This window comes from Bos javanicus, chromosome 16, assembly GCF_032452875.1.
Source record: "Bos javanicus breed banteng chromosome 16, ARS-OSU_banteng_1.0, whole genome shotgun sequence".
NCBI lineage: Eukaryota > Metazoa > Chordata > Mammalia > Artiodactyla > Bovidae > Bos > Bos javanicus.
Genome location: NC_083883.1, coordinates 55,180,003 through 55,196,716, shown reverse-complemented (window position 1 = coordinate 55,196,716; position 16,714 = coordinate 55,180,003). Strand labels below are relative to the sequence as shown.

Here is a 16,714-nt window from a genome sequence, read left to right as displayed (position 1 = left end):
TCTAAAGGAGATCAGTCCTTGGTGTTCTTTGGAAGGAATGATGCTAAAGCTGAAACTCCAGTACTTTGGCCACCTCATGCGAAGAGTTGACTCATTGGAAAATACTCTGATGCTGGGAGGATTGGGGGCAGGAGGAAAAGGGGATGACAGAGGATGAGATGGCTGGATGACATCACCGACTCAATGGACTTGAGTTTGAGTGAACTCCGGGAGTTGGTGATGGACAGGGAGGCCTGGCATGCTGCAATTCATGGGGTCGCAAAGAGTCGGACACGACTGAGCGAGTGAACTGAACTGAACTGTACTAGAAAGACCAGAGCCTTTACTATACGGACCTTTGTCAGCAAAGTGAGGGAGGTCTTTGCTTTTTAATACACTGTCTAGGTTTGTCATAGCTTGTCTGCCAAGAAGCAATCATCTTCTAATTTCATGGCTGCAGTCACCATCTGCAGTGATTTTTAGAACCTAAGAAGAGGAAATTTGTCACTGCTTCCACCTTTTAAATCCCCATTCTACTTGCCATGAAGTGATGGGACCAGATGCCATGATCTTAGTTTTTTTAATATTGAGTTTTAAGCTGACTTTTTCACTCACCTCTTTCACCCTCATCAAGAGGCTTTTTAGTCCCTCTTCACATTCTACTGTAGAGTGGTATCATCTGCATGTTTGAGGTGGTTGATATATCTTCCAGTAACCTTGATTTCAGCTTGTAGCTCACCCAGCTGGACATTTCAAATCATGTGCTCTGCATATAAGTTAAATAAATAGAGTGACAATAAACAGCCTTGTAGTACTCCTTTCTCAATTTTAACCAATCAGTTCCATATAAGGTTCAAACTGTTGCTTCTTGACCTGCATACAGGTTTCTCAGGAGACAGGTAAGGTGGTCTGGTATTTCTATCTCTTTAAGAGTTTTCCACAGTTTGTTGTGATCCACAGAGTCAAAGGCTTTAGCATAGTCAATGAAATAGAGGTAGATATTTTTTTCCTGGAATTCCCTTGCTTTCTCCATGATCCAGGGGATGCTGGCAATTTGATCTCTGGTTCCTCTGCCTTTTCTAAAACCAGCTTGAATGTCTGGAAGTTCTCAGTTCATGTAATGCTGAAGCATAGCTTGGAGGACTTTGAGCATAACCTTACTAGCATAGGAGATGAGTGCAATTGTCTGGTAGTTTGAACTTTCTTTAGTACTGCCCTTCTTGGGAGTTGGGATGAAGATTGACCTTTTTCAGTCCTGTGACCCCTGCTGGTTTTCCAAATTTACTGACATATTAAGTGCAACACTTTAATAGCATAATTTTTTAGGCTTTAAAATCGCTCTGCTTGAATTACATCACCTCCACTAGCTTTATTGGCAGGAATGCTTCCTAAGTCTCACTTAACTTTACTACACAATGTCTGGCTCTGAGTGAGTGACCACACCGTTGTTATTTTCTGGGTCATTAAGATCTTTCTTGTACAGTTCTTCTATGTATTCTTGCCATCTCTTCTTGATCTCTTCTGCTTCTATTATGTCTTTATCATTTCTGTCCTTTATTGTAATGATCTTTGGATGAAATGTTCCTTTGATGTTTCCAACTTTCTTGAAGAGATGTCTAATCTTTCCCCTTCTGTTGTTTTCCTCTCTTTGTATTGTTCGTTGAAGAAGGCTTTCTTGTCTTTCCTTGGTATTCTTTGGAACTCAACATTTAGTTGGGTGTACCTTTCCCTTTCTCCCTTACTTTTTGCTTCTTTTCTTTCTTCAGCTATTTATAAAGTCTCCTCAGACAACCAGCCTGCCTTCTTGCATTTCTTTTTCTTTGGGGTGGTTTCCACCACTGCTTCCTGTTCAGTGTTCTTCAAGAACCTCTGTCCATAGTTTTTCAGGTGTTCTGTTTACTAGATCTAATCCTTTGAATCTATACATCACTTCCACTCTATATTCATGGTGAATTTGATTCAAGTCAGTACCTGACTGTCCTAGTAGTTTTCCCCACTTTCTTTATTTTAAGCCTGAAGTTTGCTATAGGGAGCTGATGATCTGAGCCACAGTCATTTCTGGGTCTTATTTTTTGCTGACTGATTTCAGCTTCTCCATCTTTGGCTACAAAGAATGTGATCAATCTGAATTTGGTATTGATCATTTGGTGATGTCCATGTGTAAAGTCATCTCTTATGTTGTTGAAAAAGGGGGTTCACTATGACTAGTGTATTCTCTGGGCAGAATTCTGTTAACCTTTGCCTTGCTTCATTTTGTACTCCAAGGCCAAACTTGCCTTTTACTCCAGGCATCTCTTGACTTCCTATTTTTGCCTTCCAATCCCTTATGATGAAAAGGACATCTTTTCTTGTTATTAGTTCTAGAAGGTCTTGTAGGTCTTCATAGAACTGGACAACTTCACCTTCTTTGGCACCAGTGGTTGGGGCATAGACTTGGATTACTGTGATGTTGAATGGTTTGCCTTGGAAATGAATCAAGAACATTCTGTCGTTTTTGAGGCTGCACCCAAGTACTGCATTTTGGACTCTTGTTGATTGTGAGGGCTACTCCACTTCTTCTATGGGATTCTTGCCCACAGTAGTAGCTATAACGGTCATCTGAATTAAATTCACCCAGTCCCATCCATTTTAGTTCACTGATTCCTAAGATGGTCATCTCCATCTCGACCTTGATTCCTGGACTTAACATTCCGGGTCTCTATGCAATACTGTTATTTAGAGTATCAAATTTTACGTTTTTCACCAAATACCCACAGCTGAGCATCATTTCCACTTTGGCCCACCTGCTTCATTCTTTCTGAAGCTATTAGTAGTTGTCCTCTGCTCTTTCCCAGTAGCATATTGGACACCTCTGACCTGGGGGGCTCATGTTTCAGTGTCCTATATTTTTGTCTTTTTATACAGTTCATGAGGTTCTCATGGCAAGTATACTGGGGTGGTTTGCCATTCCCTCCTCCAGTGGATCATGTTTAGTCAGAATTCTCCACTATGCCCCATCTGTCTTGGGTGGCTTATAGTTTCACTGAGTTACACAAGCCTTTTTGCCATGATAAGGCAGTGATTCATACAAGGGTTTTAATTGCTAAACCCCACCAACAATCTTTTTATTCTTCTTGTTCTCCAAGAGGAAAAACAAAAAACAAAAAAACAGACAAACAATATTTTACACTGTGTCATTCACAGGGACCCTTTAGGAACATGCCCCCCTCCCCACCCCCACGCCCAGCCCCCTGCCTCACTACTCAGTCCCCACCCTTACTCTTTATTGTGATTTAGAGCCAGTTCTTTCAGAGAAGCCTTGGCTTAAGCCCAGAGAACCAAACACATGCCCAATTGCATTTCCCTTGCTCCTTTTAATGGGCTTATGATCTGCTATTTCTGATGTAAAGTCAAAGTGACAACTTGACACAGAGAGGAATTTATGTTGTTTCCTTTGGGAATGACACTACCATGTTTTTGAAGCTGCTCTAATAGTGGGACATTTTGTTTATATCGATCTGTCAAAGCATTCCCAAACAATACAATGATGCTTTCAAACTTCATTTTAGCTTTCCAATGGCAGGAACAAATAATGGCTTTCCTGTCTCACACCCATGGCTATAACAGACCCCATTTGTTGTTATTGTTTAGTGCTAAGTTGTGTCCAACTCTTTTGCGACCTCATGGACTATAGCCCACCAGGCTCCTCTGTCCATGGGATTTCCCAGACAAGAATGCTAGAGTGAGTTGTCATTTCCTTCCCCAGGGATCTTCCCAACCTCGGCAGAACCCGAGTCTCCTGCTTGGCAGGCAGATTCTTTACCACTCAGACACCTGGGAAGCCCCCAGAAGTGACCTACTAGTGAAAATTAATGTTCCAGGAGTGAATCCATGATTGAGTCTTTGATTCCTCTCCCCCCCCCCCCCATATATTCCCTCCTGAATGAATATCTGATTAAACCAATTCATCTGGTTATATGTGAAGATCTGATCAGGATTTTCCTGGAGGAGAGTCCCAAATCTAATCAGGCATCACTTTCTGATTGGATGGTAGCAGTTGGACAGGGAAATGATGTGATCAGAAAGGCTTATAAAAACCCCAGGCATCAAAGAAGAGGTGCAGAAGTTTCTTTCTCTGGAGTCACTGCCTGGGATCCATCTGAGCACACTGCCAACCACAGCAGAGCTGGTAAGTTACAGACCTCAGCAAAGGACACCCTCATCTTACCTATGGTCAGCAGGTTTCCACGGGTGGTGTGCAGCTATGGATGTCAAGGAGATTTTCCTTTTTCTTTCTTTCCAGATGTGTAAACGTAAGGCTTTGGTTTTGCCTCTAAGTGTAATTTTGCCTTAATCCCAAAAATCTGAATTTGTGCTTTGGTTTATGTCATTTAAAAATATCTTAATCAATAAGCTTTTATTTTTCAAAGAAAACATCTAAATTTTTGAAATTTTATTTCTCAACATTGAAAATAGTTTGTGCAAGTAGCATTCATATAAGGAGTATCTGTTTCATCCCAGCACGTTAAATGTGGGAACTGAGGGTAAAGGCTGTGTTGGGTACATGAAGCTATTAATCCCATAGCTTTAGGCTATAAGTGATGATTTAAAGTTTTCTTCCCCTTAAAAAGATGGAGCTTAACATTCAACTCATGGTACAAGTTTCCCATGAGCAAAGTAGTGGATGGAAATGGATGGATTAGTGGGTTGTGTTTCTTCCTCCTTGGTCCTTCTGAGATGCTTGTTCTGGTGCCTGTAGGGGCAGAGCTATGGTTTTCTGCCCACTGAACCCAGAGTGAAATTGTACAAAAACTGAGGCTCTTCCACCACTGCCAGAGCAGTGACTTTGACTGTAAGTTCCTCTGAAGGGTGGGGAGATAGTGAAGGGGTGTTCATGCTTACCTGAGAAAGATGCCTTGTTCCCTGCAAGTTCTCACAGGATTCCTTTAGGAGCAGATTCAGGATGAGTGTCCAGAACCCCCTGAGACTCATGAACCTCGCAGGAAAGAGCCTACTAGCCAATGAGGCCTTGGCCATTTCTGCTCTGGAGTATCTGCCCATCGAGCTCTTCCCCCAACTCTTCATGAAAGCGTTCTTTGGAAGACACAGAAAGACCTTAAAGGCCTTGGTGCAAGCCTGGCCCTTTGTCCGCTTGCCTCTGGGAGGCCTGATGCAGACGCCTCATCTGGGAACCTTACAAACAGTACTGGATGGCCTTAATGTCCTGCTTGCACAGAAGGATCAGCCCAGGTGAGTCTGATGCAGGTAACTTGGTAGGATATGGGCAGTCCTGAAGAGACAGCCAAAGTCAGGAGTGAAGTGAGTGAAAGCCGCACGACTGAGTGACTCACTCACATCTGACTCCGTGCAACCCTGTGGACTGTAGTCCATGGAATTCTCCAGGCCAGAATACTGGAGTGGGTAGCCTTTTCCTTCTCCAGGGGACCTTCCCAACCTAGGGATCAAATCCAGGTCTCCCGCACTGCAGGCAAATTCTTTACCAGCTGATCTACAAGGGAAGTCCAAGAATACTGGAATGGGTAGCCTGTCTCTTCACCAGTGGATCTTCCTGGCCCAGGAATAGAACCGGGGTCTCCTGCATTTCAGGTAGACTCTGTACCAACTGAGTTATCAGGGACGTCAGGAGAGTAGATAGCAAATCGATGGGCCAGTGGCCTCTGATGATGTCAATGAAGAAATACAGAGATGTGGCCATTGCTGAGCTCACTTTGAGAAATACCAGGTAGCACTAGTGGTAAAGAACTTGCTTGCCAATGCAGGAGACATAGGAGACATGGGTTCAATCCCCGTGTCAGGAAGATCCCCTGGAGGAGGGCATAGCAACCCACTCCAGTATTCTTGCCTGGAAAATTCCATGAACAAAGGAACCTGGGTTACAACCCAAGGAGTCGCAAAAGAGTTAGACATGACTGAAGGGACTAAGCACATGTCTTTCAGTAGTGCATCAGTGTCCAAGATGCAAGGGAATCTGAAAGTATGTCCCAGCCTCCTCCCAGGGGTGCATAAGGGCACTAGAAGTATAAAGCTAGGAGAAATGAAAGGGGAAAAGGAGATGAAGGAAGGTGAGGCAGAGACAGAAGAAGAGGGCAAGGCAGCAGGTGATGTCAGGAATATGAAGTAAAAGTTCAGGTGGGAAGTCAGAGTGTTGCCTAAATTTTGTGTGGATCTTAAACCATCCTTGCCAATCTGCTGTTTCCCCACAGGAGGTGCAAATTGCAGGTGCTGGATTTAAGAAATTCTGGACAGGACTTCTGGAGAATGTGGTCTGGATCCAAGATCCATGTGTCTTCAAGCTCATCAATGGCACCAGGGGCTGTGGACAGTTTGAGGGCGGAGAAGCCCTTGGCTCCCTTCGAGGTGTTCATAGAACTTCACCTCAAGGAAAGGAGCATGGATGGATTCCTCACCTACCTCCTAAAGTGGGTGGAGGAGAGAAAAGCTTCTATACACCTGTGCTGTAAGAAACTAAGCATTCTTTCATTTCCCATGGAAAATATTATGAAGGTGCTGAGCATGGTGCGACTGGACTGTATCGAGGAGGTACACGTGAATTGCACCTGGTATTTGCCCACCCTGGCCATGTTTGCTCCTCTCCTGGGCCAGATAAGCAAAGTGCAGAGACTCCTCATCTCCCACATCCACCTGCCAGCTCCCAAGGAGCAGGACAAGCAGCACGTTGTCAAAATTACATCTCAGTTCTTGAGGCTGCACCACCTCCGGGATCTTCATCTGGAATCCCCCTTCTACATTGAAGGCTGCCTGGACCAGATGCTCAGGTGAGTGTGCATCGCTGGCCAGGTAACAGTAAACAGTACTAGGATATCAAATGCACTATCTTCTTTGCTGTTCTATCCCGAAATGTGGTATCACACAACCATCAAATCAACATAGGGGTCCAAACTGGGACAGAAGTTCTGGAAAGAGACAGCCTGTTAGGAAGCTATAGACTAGGGGTTAGAATATAGTGGGGTGGGTATTTGAATTCCTTTTTAGTTAGCGTTATCTTTCCTAGATGACTTAGGAAAATGGGTCAGGGAATGTGGCATCAAATATGGACAACTCAGCCAGGCCTGCATTTATAAACTGAAGCTGTGTGCCCTCCAGTTCTGTGACCACTATAAGCCTATTTCAAATACCCTATCAACACACAGAAATCCCTTGCATTCCTATACACTAATAATGAGAAAATAGAGAAATTAAGGAAACAATTCCATTCACCATTGCAATGAAAAGAATAAAATACTTAGAAATATATTTACCTAAAGAAACAAAAGACCTATATATAGAAAACTATAAAACACCGGTGAAAGAAATCAAAGAGGACACTAATAGATGGAGAAAAATACCATGTTCATGGATTGGAAGAATCAATATAGTGAAAGTGAGTATACTACCCAAAGAAATCTATAGATTCAATGCAATCCCTATCAAGCTAATATTTTTCACAGAGCCAGAACAAATAATTTCACAATTTGTATGGAAATACAAAAAACCTTGAATAGCCAAAGCAATCTTGAGAAATAAGAATGGAACTGGAGGAATCAACCTGCCTGACTTCAGGCTCTACTACAAAGCCACAGTCATCAAGACAGTATGGTACTGGCACAAAGACAGAAATATAGATCAATGGAACAAAATAGAAAGCCCGGAGATAAACCCACACACCTATGGACACCTTATCTTTGACAAAGGAGGCAAGAATATACAATGGAGAAAAGACAATCTCTTTAACAAGTAGTGCTGGGAAAACTGGTCAACCACTTGTAAAAGAATGAAACTAGAACACTTTCTAACACCATACACAAAAATAAACTCAAAATAGATTAAAGATCTAAACGTAAGACAAGAAACTATAAAACTCCTAGAGAAGAACAGGAAAAACACTCTGACATAAATCACAGCAGGATTCTCTATGACCCACCTCCCAGAATATTGGAAATAAAAGCAAACATAAACAAATGGGACCTAATTAAAAGCTTCTGCACAACAAAGGAAACTCTAAGCAAGGTGAAAAGACAGCCTTCAGAATGGGAGAAAATAATAGCAAATGAAGCAACTGACAAAGAATTAATCTCAAAAATATACAAGCAACTCCTGCAGCTCAATTCCAGAAAAATAAATGACCCAATCAAAAAATGGGCCAAAGAACAGACATTTCTCCAAAGAAAACATACAGATGGATAACAAACACATGAAAAGGTGCTCAACATCACTCATTATCAGAGAAATGCAAATCAAAACCACAATGAGGTACCATTTCACGCCAGTCAGAATGGCTGCGATCCAAAAGTCTACAAGCAATAGATGCTGGAGAGGGTGTGGAGAAAAGGGAACCCTCTTACACTGTTGGTGGGAATGCAAACTAGTACAGCCACTATGGAGAACAGTGTGGAGATTCCTTCAAAAACTGGAAATAGAACTTCCATACGACCCAGCAATCCCACTACTGGGCATACACACCAAGGAAACCAGAATTGAAAAAGACATGTGTATCCCAATGTTCATCACAGCACTGTTTATAATAGCCAGGACATGGAAGCAACCTAGATGTCCATCAGCAGATGAATGGATAAGAAAGCTGTGGTACATACACACAATGGAGTATTACTCAGCCATTAAAAAGAATGCATTTGAATCAGGTCTAATGAGGTGGATGAAACTAGAACCTATTATACAGAGTGAAGTAAGCCAGAAAGAAAAACACCAATACAGTATACTAACGCATATATATGGAATTTAGAAAGATGGTAATGATAACCCTGTATGCCCGACAGCAAAAGAGACACAGATGTATTGAACAGTCTTTTGGATTCTGTGGGAGAGGGATAGGGTGGGATGATTTGGGAGAATGGCATTGAAACATGTATAATATCATATGTGAAATGAATTGCTAGTCCAGGTTTGATGCATGATACAGGATGCTCGGGGCTGGTGCACTGGGATGCCCCAGAGAGATGGGATGGGGAGGGAGGTGGGAGAGGGGTTCAGGATGGGGAACATATGTACACCTGTGGCCGATTCATGTCTATGTATGGCAAAACCAATATAATGTTGTAAAGTAATTAGCCTCCAATTAAAATAAATAAATTTATATATAAAAAAATCTGATACCACCGAGGGGGTGGGGAATCAAATACCCTGTGTGTAAAAGCTTGTTTGTGGATCCAGATAATGCAATTAATATATGGAAAATACATGGTCCTGAAGTTGATAGTAATAGAGCAGGGGTCAAAGGGATCATAAAATTTGGTAGATAGTTTGTAGATAAAGCAGGGATGTAGGTGAGCCCCTGAAGACTGTTAACCTCAGTGGATGTCATGGGATATTGCCCAGGTTGGTCCTCTACACATGTCACCCAGAAGCCTCACCTGCCTGAGATGGGTGTCCAGGGCCAAAGCCTGATGGGATGAAGCCGGCCTAGGAAGCATTTTAAGTATATCTGTTACTATTAACATTTGGTGATGTCCACTATTGATTGAAGTAAGATGTCAGGCTCTCCTCTGAGCTTGTCCTAGTGCATTCCATTGTCTTCATTCATCCTCATAAGGAAGCAAAGTAAGTTTTCCTTGATTGAGTAATGAGGAGAGAGAGCTTTTAAGATTCTATATACTTTAAGGGATGGGATGGGGAGGGAGGTGGGAGGGAGGGTCAGGATGGGAACACATGTACACCTATGGCTGATTCTTGTGAATGTATGGCAAAAACCACCACAATATTGTAAAGTAATTAGCCTCCGATTAAAATAAATTAAAAAAATAAAAGAAAATTCCTTAAAATGTCAACCTAAAAAATTGATATCTTGATCTTTTTCATGAATAAAAATATCTGCTAATAAGGAAAAAAAAAGATTCTATGTACTTGACCCAGTCACAAAGAGAAGGTGAAATGACTGACTGCAATGAGATTGCTCATTCTGGGTATTAATCCTTATTGGATGATTTGACCAAATTTGGGCTTGGGCAGATCACTTGTCTCTCAACTTGCAGTCAAATTCCACCTCAGTTTCTAAGACTTAATTCCTCTCCTTCTCCCCAGGTGCCTGATGACCCCCTTGGACACCCTTACAATAACTTGCTGCCTCCTTACAGATTCAGACCTGACCCATCTGTCCCAGAGCCCGAAAGTTAGTCAGCTAAAGGGCCTGAATCTGAGTGGTGTTATGATGACCTACTCTAGTCCTGAGTTCCTCCCAGCTCTGCTGGAGAAAGTTTCAGCCACCCTCCAGAAGCTGTACCTAGAGCAATGTGGGATCAGGGACTCCCACCTGGAATTCCTTCTGCCAGCCCTGAGCCTCTGCATCCACCTCACATCCTTTAGTCTGCGTGGAAACTTCCTCTCCATGGCCATGATGGAGAAGATGCTGCGACACACCTCTGGACTGCCCAGTTTAAGTGGAGAGCTGTACACTGCCCCTCAGGAGAGTTTCAGCTCTCAGGGAATCCTCCAACCAAGTAGACTTGCCCAGTGTCGGATTGAACTGCTGGAGATTCTAAAGGACTTGGGACGTCCCAGGACCATCTGGATTTGCTTCACCCCCTGTCCACACTGTGGAGATAACACATTCTGTCAACCTGAGCCCATCATATACAGCAATAACACCCTTACCTAGTTGGGTGCATCAATGAAAAGCTTTCTTCTGAGTACTTGGGAACTGAAATCTAGGACAAAGTACATTGTGAAGGGAAAACAGACCCTTGGTGTCAGACATCTTCTCAATGTGAATGTGAAAAGGAAATGTGATCTTGCAGGGAGCAAGATTGCAGGGGGAAATGTAGTCTCTGTGGTAATGGAATATTTGTGGACATATGTCCTGTAGAGTCAGAAATAGGAACCAAAATTTCTTTAGGTGGATTTGAGGTTGAGACTCACATGTTGAAGCTATCCCTGGGTAGATGGTTATAAATTGTCAGAAATAAAGAGACCCTCATTGTAAGGCTACTGCTGCTGCTGTGCATGATGTGTTGTCTTAATTTTTCAGTTCATACCACGGGAATTTCCAAACACTGATTTTTTTTAAAAGCCACTAAGTTGTCTATGATCTAAAACCTTAACACTCCCACCAGTTCCTTATTCTATATGGGGCATCTCTGACCTTCTTGCTTACTTCTGGGGTGGTTCAGTGGGTTTATACACACTGAGAGGAACATGTTGTGTACAGTGAGCCACTCGAGTGCAGACCCCAGGAGGAGCCTCACTACTGACTCAGGCCATGACCCTGGACATGAGCAGTCCTTGTGATTGCCTTGGTCCCTCCATAAGGCAAGAATATAGGAGTGGGTTGCCATTTCCTCCTCCAGGGGATTGTCCAGACCCAGGTCAAACCCCAGTCTCCTGTGTCTCCTGCATCATACACTGGTTCTTTATAAACTGAGTCACCTGGGAAGTCACTTTTCTGTAAATGCTAGTTCACTAAATAATTGTGTGACTAAATAATATTCATTTAAATACCTAAGATATAAATGCTCTTCAAAAAGTTATAAAGGATATAACTGTTTTGTTTGGAGTTTTAATTAATTTTTAAAATTTTAGTTTTATTTTAATGTGGATTCTTCAAAATGTTTAACTTGGTTAGGCATCTCAAAAACATAGGACTTAGAAACTGATTTTGACAATCAATGAGCATTAGTTTTTCTTCTACTTTAGAAAATATTTAGTACAATAAAATTTTAGAGCAGGAAGGGTTACAGTTATATTTGTAAAACTAGATTTTCTTTTTTAGAGTAATTTTTGCTTCAAAGTAAAACTGAGAAGAAAGTACACTGAGGGCTCATTAACACATGACCCCACAACATGCAGTCACTCTGCTGCTGCTGCTGCTGCTTCTGCTAAGTCGCTTCAGTCGTGTCCGACTCTGTGCGACCCCATAGACGGCAGCCCACCAGGCTTCCCGTCCCTGGGATTCTCCAGGCAAGAACACTGAAGTGGGTTGCCATTTTCTTCTCCAATGCATGAAAGTGAAAAGTGAAAGTGAAGTCACTCAGTTGTGTCTGACTCTTAGCGACCCCATGGACTGCAGCCTACCAGGCTTCTCCGTCCATGGGATTTTCTAGGCAAAAGTACTGGAGTGGGGTGCAGTCACTCTACCCATCAGCATCTTCACTGCTTCCTCAGCTCTGGACAGTAAAGAAGTTTCCCCACAAAGGGGAGGCCGGGCCAGGGCCCCTGAAGCCACTGCAGGTCCCTATGTTCCTCCTTGATCTGTGTCAGGCAACCAAAGGGATGTGGTTTGACTTTCATCTCCCATGACATTCTATGGATCAAAGCAGACAACCTGGTAACACTTGGATGACAACAACACGGTACTAGGCCTCATAGTTTCTCATTTCCTTCTGTAAAGCACAATTCTCAAAGTCTGAAGGCTGTGATGTGTGAGAAGACTAAATTGCAAAATTTCCAAAGAACATTCATCCCTTTCCTTGTCCTCAGCTAAGATGGGGGATCCTCCACTTACCACCCAAATTGCATCTCATCTTTGCATCCAGAATGGTCATTAATTACCAAGTGAAATAAGTCAGACAGAGAAGGATAAATATGGTATGACATCCCTTATATGTGGGAATCTAAAAAGAAATGATAAAAATGAACTTACTTTCAAAACAGAAAGAGACTCACAGACTTAGAGAATGCTCGCCCTAGAGGAAGGATAGGAGAAAGGGGTAGTTATAGAGTTTGGGATGGATATGTACACACTGCAGTATTTAAAATGGAGAACCAGCAAGGAGCTTCTGTATAGCACATGGAGTTCTGCTTAATGTAAGGTGGCAGCCTGGGTGGGAGAGAAGAAATATGGGAAAGAATGTATACATGTACATGTATGGCTGAGTTCCTTCACTGTTTACCTGAAACTGTCACAACATTGTTTGTAAATCTGCTATGTGTGTGTTAGTCACTCAATTGTTAGTCACACATTGTTAATCACTCAATAGTGTCCGACTGTTTGTGACCCCATGGACTGTAGCCTGCTAGGCTTCTCTGTCCATGGAATTTTCCAGGCAAGACAAGAATACTCGGATTGGATTGGCAATGGAATGGATTCACATTTCCTTCTCCAGGAGATCTTCCTGACCCAGAGATCAAACCTGGGTCTCCTGCATTGCAGGCAGATTCTTTACCATCTGAGCCATCAGGGAAGCCCCAAATCAACTTTACCCCAATTTAAAATAAAGTTAAAAATAACAAAACAGAATGGAGGCTATTCACTGTTTCTCCAAACTGCCATTGGCCACTCTGTACCCTTGGAGTGGGGGTGGGTCAGTCAGTGTAGTCTAATGCAGGTCAGTATAAGAAAGTTCTAGTTTTTTAGAAATTCACAAGCACAAATCCAGGCCTGCAGTGACCCTCAGAGGTCTAGACACAAGTCCCCAGACTTGAAAGGACACAGCCCTGTGACAGCCAAAGTACATGATCTCCAGCTTATCTGCAATTTCCCTCTGTTGCCCTCATTTTCGGCCCTATATCAGCTCTTCTTCTTGTCCCTCTGTTAAAAGGTAGAAGATTTGTAAAGGGAAAGATATACCCAACTAAATGCAGCATTCCAGAGAAAAACAAGAAGAGACAAGGCCTTCTTAAGAGAACAATGCAAAGAAATAGAGAAAAACAATAGAATGGGATACACTAGAGATCTCTTCAAGAAAATTGGAGAGATCAAGGGAACATTTCATGCAAGGATGGGCAAGAACAAGGACAGAAATGGGATGTAATAAAAACAGAATAGAGGAATAAGAAGTGGTAAGAATATACAGAAGAACTATATAAAAAGGGTCTTAATGACCCAGATAACCACACTGTTGTGAACACTCACTTAGAGCCATACATCCTTGAATGAAGAATCCTTAGGAAAAATTACTAGGAACAAAATTAGTGGAAGTGATGGAATTTCAGCTGAGTTATTTCAAATCCTAAAAGATGATGATGTTAAAATGATGCACTCAATATATCAGCAAATTTGGAAAACTTAGCCATGTTCAGAGGACTAGAAAAAGTCAGTTTTTATTCCAATCCCAAAGAAGGGTAATGCCGAAGAATGTTCAAACTACTGTACAATTGTACTCATTTCACATGTTAGTAAGGTTATTCTCAAAATCCTTCAAGCTAGTCTTCAGCGGTAGACAAACCTGTCCGTGTTTTAAGGGCATCAGGATAGCAATAGTTTGACAGTGAGGTGTTAATTTTGTAGAAGCAGGATGTGCTTTATTTACACATACCATAGTCTTCACAGATCATTGTGAAATAATACTTATTTACTTTACTAAAATAACAAAAGATTTTTAAAACAAGTATAAATCACATAAAGGCAAAGAAATTAACAATCTGTTCTCAAAAGCCACATTCTAAGAAAACTTTGTTCTCTTAACAGAGAGAGAAAATCAAATTCCTGTGTGTATCAGCTTACACTTAATAACAAAATTTGTTTATCTGGTTAGTGTTAAAACATCTTTTCCATAAATTTGTAAGAAGTAGCAGTATTCTTCCAAAGGCATCAGAGTGAAATCATAGAAGGCATGTTTAAAATGTGATTGTACTGGAATTGACAAAGCAACCTGGTCATTGCTGTGACACCTAACTCTTTAAAATGATAACTAGAACTATAATTGACAATATTTTATCAGGACATATCAAATCTTCAAGAATTTCACCTAATTTTTAGGATACTTATATTAGCAACATCAATCATACAGTATAACCTAAGAAAACTTACCAGTCCTCCAACAATACTTTGCATGTAATTTAACGTGTCAAATGAACACATGCAGTTTAATATTTCTCTTTGGGATGTCTCATGGGCCTTTTGAAGCACCTGAAAGTCAGCTAGATGTTAAAAGAACTTTATTAGGATTTAATTTTAGGAAGTTCTGCCAAAAAATATCAAAAGGGTTTATAACACTCATTGAGATAGGATAATATAAGGTCACTGTGAAACAACAGTTATTCACTTAGCCAAAGTAACAGAAGCTTTCAAAGGTAAACATAGAACAGATCACTTTAGAGGTAAAGAAATTTAAAATCCATTATCAAGGGCAGTTCAACATCTCAAGAAAACACAAAATTCTTTTCTTGGGGTCCACTTTTCATAGACCTCTTTTTTTTTTAAACACTTTGTTCAATTAGAAACAGCCACCTTTAAGTCAGGCCTACTTTGTTTTTTCTTAATAAAATGTAATTTCATTTTTTACACCCTTTTTTACTAAAAACACACATGCTACTTTCCTTAAGTAACCATAAACTGTCCTTCATATTAGCATTCTGTAGACTGGTGAACATAAATACCAGTAATAATTTCTAAAAACATTTGCTTTGTTATAGAGAACATCTCAGGATGGCACCAAGCATAATTATTAATAGTCCAAAATCTCTTTAGTTTCTCTGTAAGAGTGAGTTAGTGCTTAGTGATTAATGTTTCAAAATCTTATTTTATTTGGAAATGACCTAGCTATTCAATAAATTTTCATCACTTAGTTTAGGACAACCCTAGAAATTCAAGTAGGAGAAGGCAATGGCAACCCACTCCAGTGTTCTTGCCTGGAGAATCCCAGGGACCGGGGAGCCTGGTGGGATCCCATCTATGGGGTCGCACAGAGTCGGACATGACTGAAGCGACTTAGCAGCAGTAGCAGAAATTCAAGTTACCCCGGTCTGGAGAGACTCTTAGACATCCTTAAAGTATAATTCTTCTTCTTCTTCTTTTTTTGATGTATGATGATTCATACTTTTGAAAATATTTTCACATTCATTCTTTTATTTGATCTTCGCCAAATCTTGCAAGATAAGTAAGACAAATATTACCCCCATTTTATAGATAATAAAAAAATAACAAATCTGAGAGACTGAACTGATCAGCTGAACTTAAAAAAAACAAATCTGAGAGACTGAACTTCCAGTTTCACTGGAAGGTCATAAAATAGTTTAGAGCAGAGAATCCAGGCTACCTGGATCGTAATGGGTTCCCCTAACACACTTAGCAAAATTATTTCAGAAAACATGAAAGTTGTTGATCTTTTTGGGCTAGAAGTTTTCATCCTTTGGTGTTCTTGTTCAGTTTCTTCTGATAGGGCCTGCCTTACCCTTTAATGTCCCTCCTCTTCTTCATACCCCTGGAAAACACACACTGGTTAGATCTCTCCTCTTCCAGGAAGCCCTATGAATCTGCCAAGAACTGCCTTCCACTGCTACCTACAGAGATCTGACTATAACAGTTTAACTATAATTATTCTTAATAGAGTTTATCTAAAAGTTCTCATCTCATTTATATATTTTTCTGTTTTAAAAGTTTCTTTACTTGAGTTACTTTCCTTGTTGGCAAATTTAGCTTAAATTAAATCTAGGCACAATAAAAGTATTACACATTGCTGATAATTCAAGACATGATGAGATTAGCAAACAATACCTGATATTAATACCTGATATTTATTAATATTTGATATTTATTAATAATAAAATTAATACCTGATATTTAATATTTCCCAGTACATGTGAACCTGAAATTCATTTAGTTAGTTTCTCTTGTAACTGTTTGATTTCTAAGTGCTTACTTTTCTTTAAGCCAATTGAATTAGAACTCATTTACAAGTGAAACTCCAAAAACAAAGACACACACTGAGACATAGATAAATCCAGAGAGGCAGCCAGAGATCTAATAGCTTTCCACTTGATATTTAAAATGTCTCTTTGACTCTTCCCTCCACCCACCTTGTCTTGAAATTCCAATTTGCCCAAGGCTGAGGTCTCAGGCAAAGTA

The 16,714-nt window shown here is 41.0% G+C and overlaps 1 protein-coding gene across 1 annotated transcript; it reads left to right on the top strand.

The window, feature by feature from the left end:
- Positions 1 to 4,921: 4,921 nt before the first annotated feature.
- Positions 4,922 to 10,588, top strand: LOC133227366 (melanoma antigen preferentially expressed in tumors-like). The gene is made up of 3 exons (XM_061381809.1): positions 4,922 to 5,208; positions 6,183 to 6,755; positions 10,015 to 10,588. Exons 1-3 carry the CDS (start codon positions 4,922 to 4,924, stop codon positions 10,586 to 10,588), a joined length of 1,434 nt encoding a protein of 477 aa, XP_061237793.1.
- The last annotated feature ends 6,126 nt before the right edge of the window (positions 10,589 to 16,714 follow it).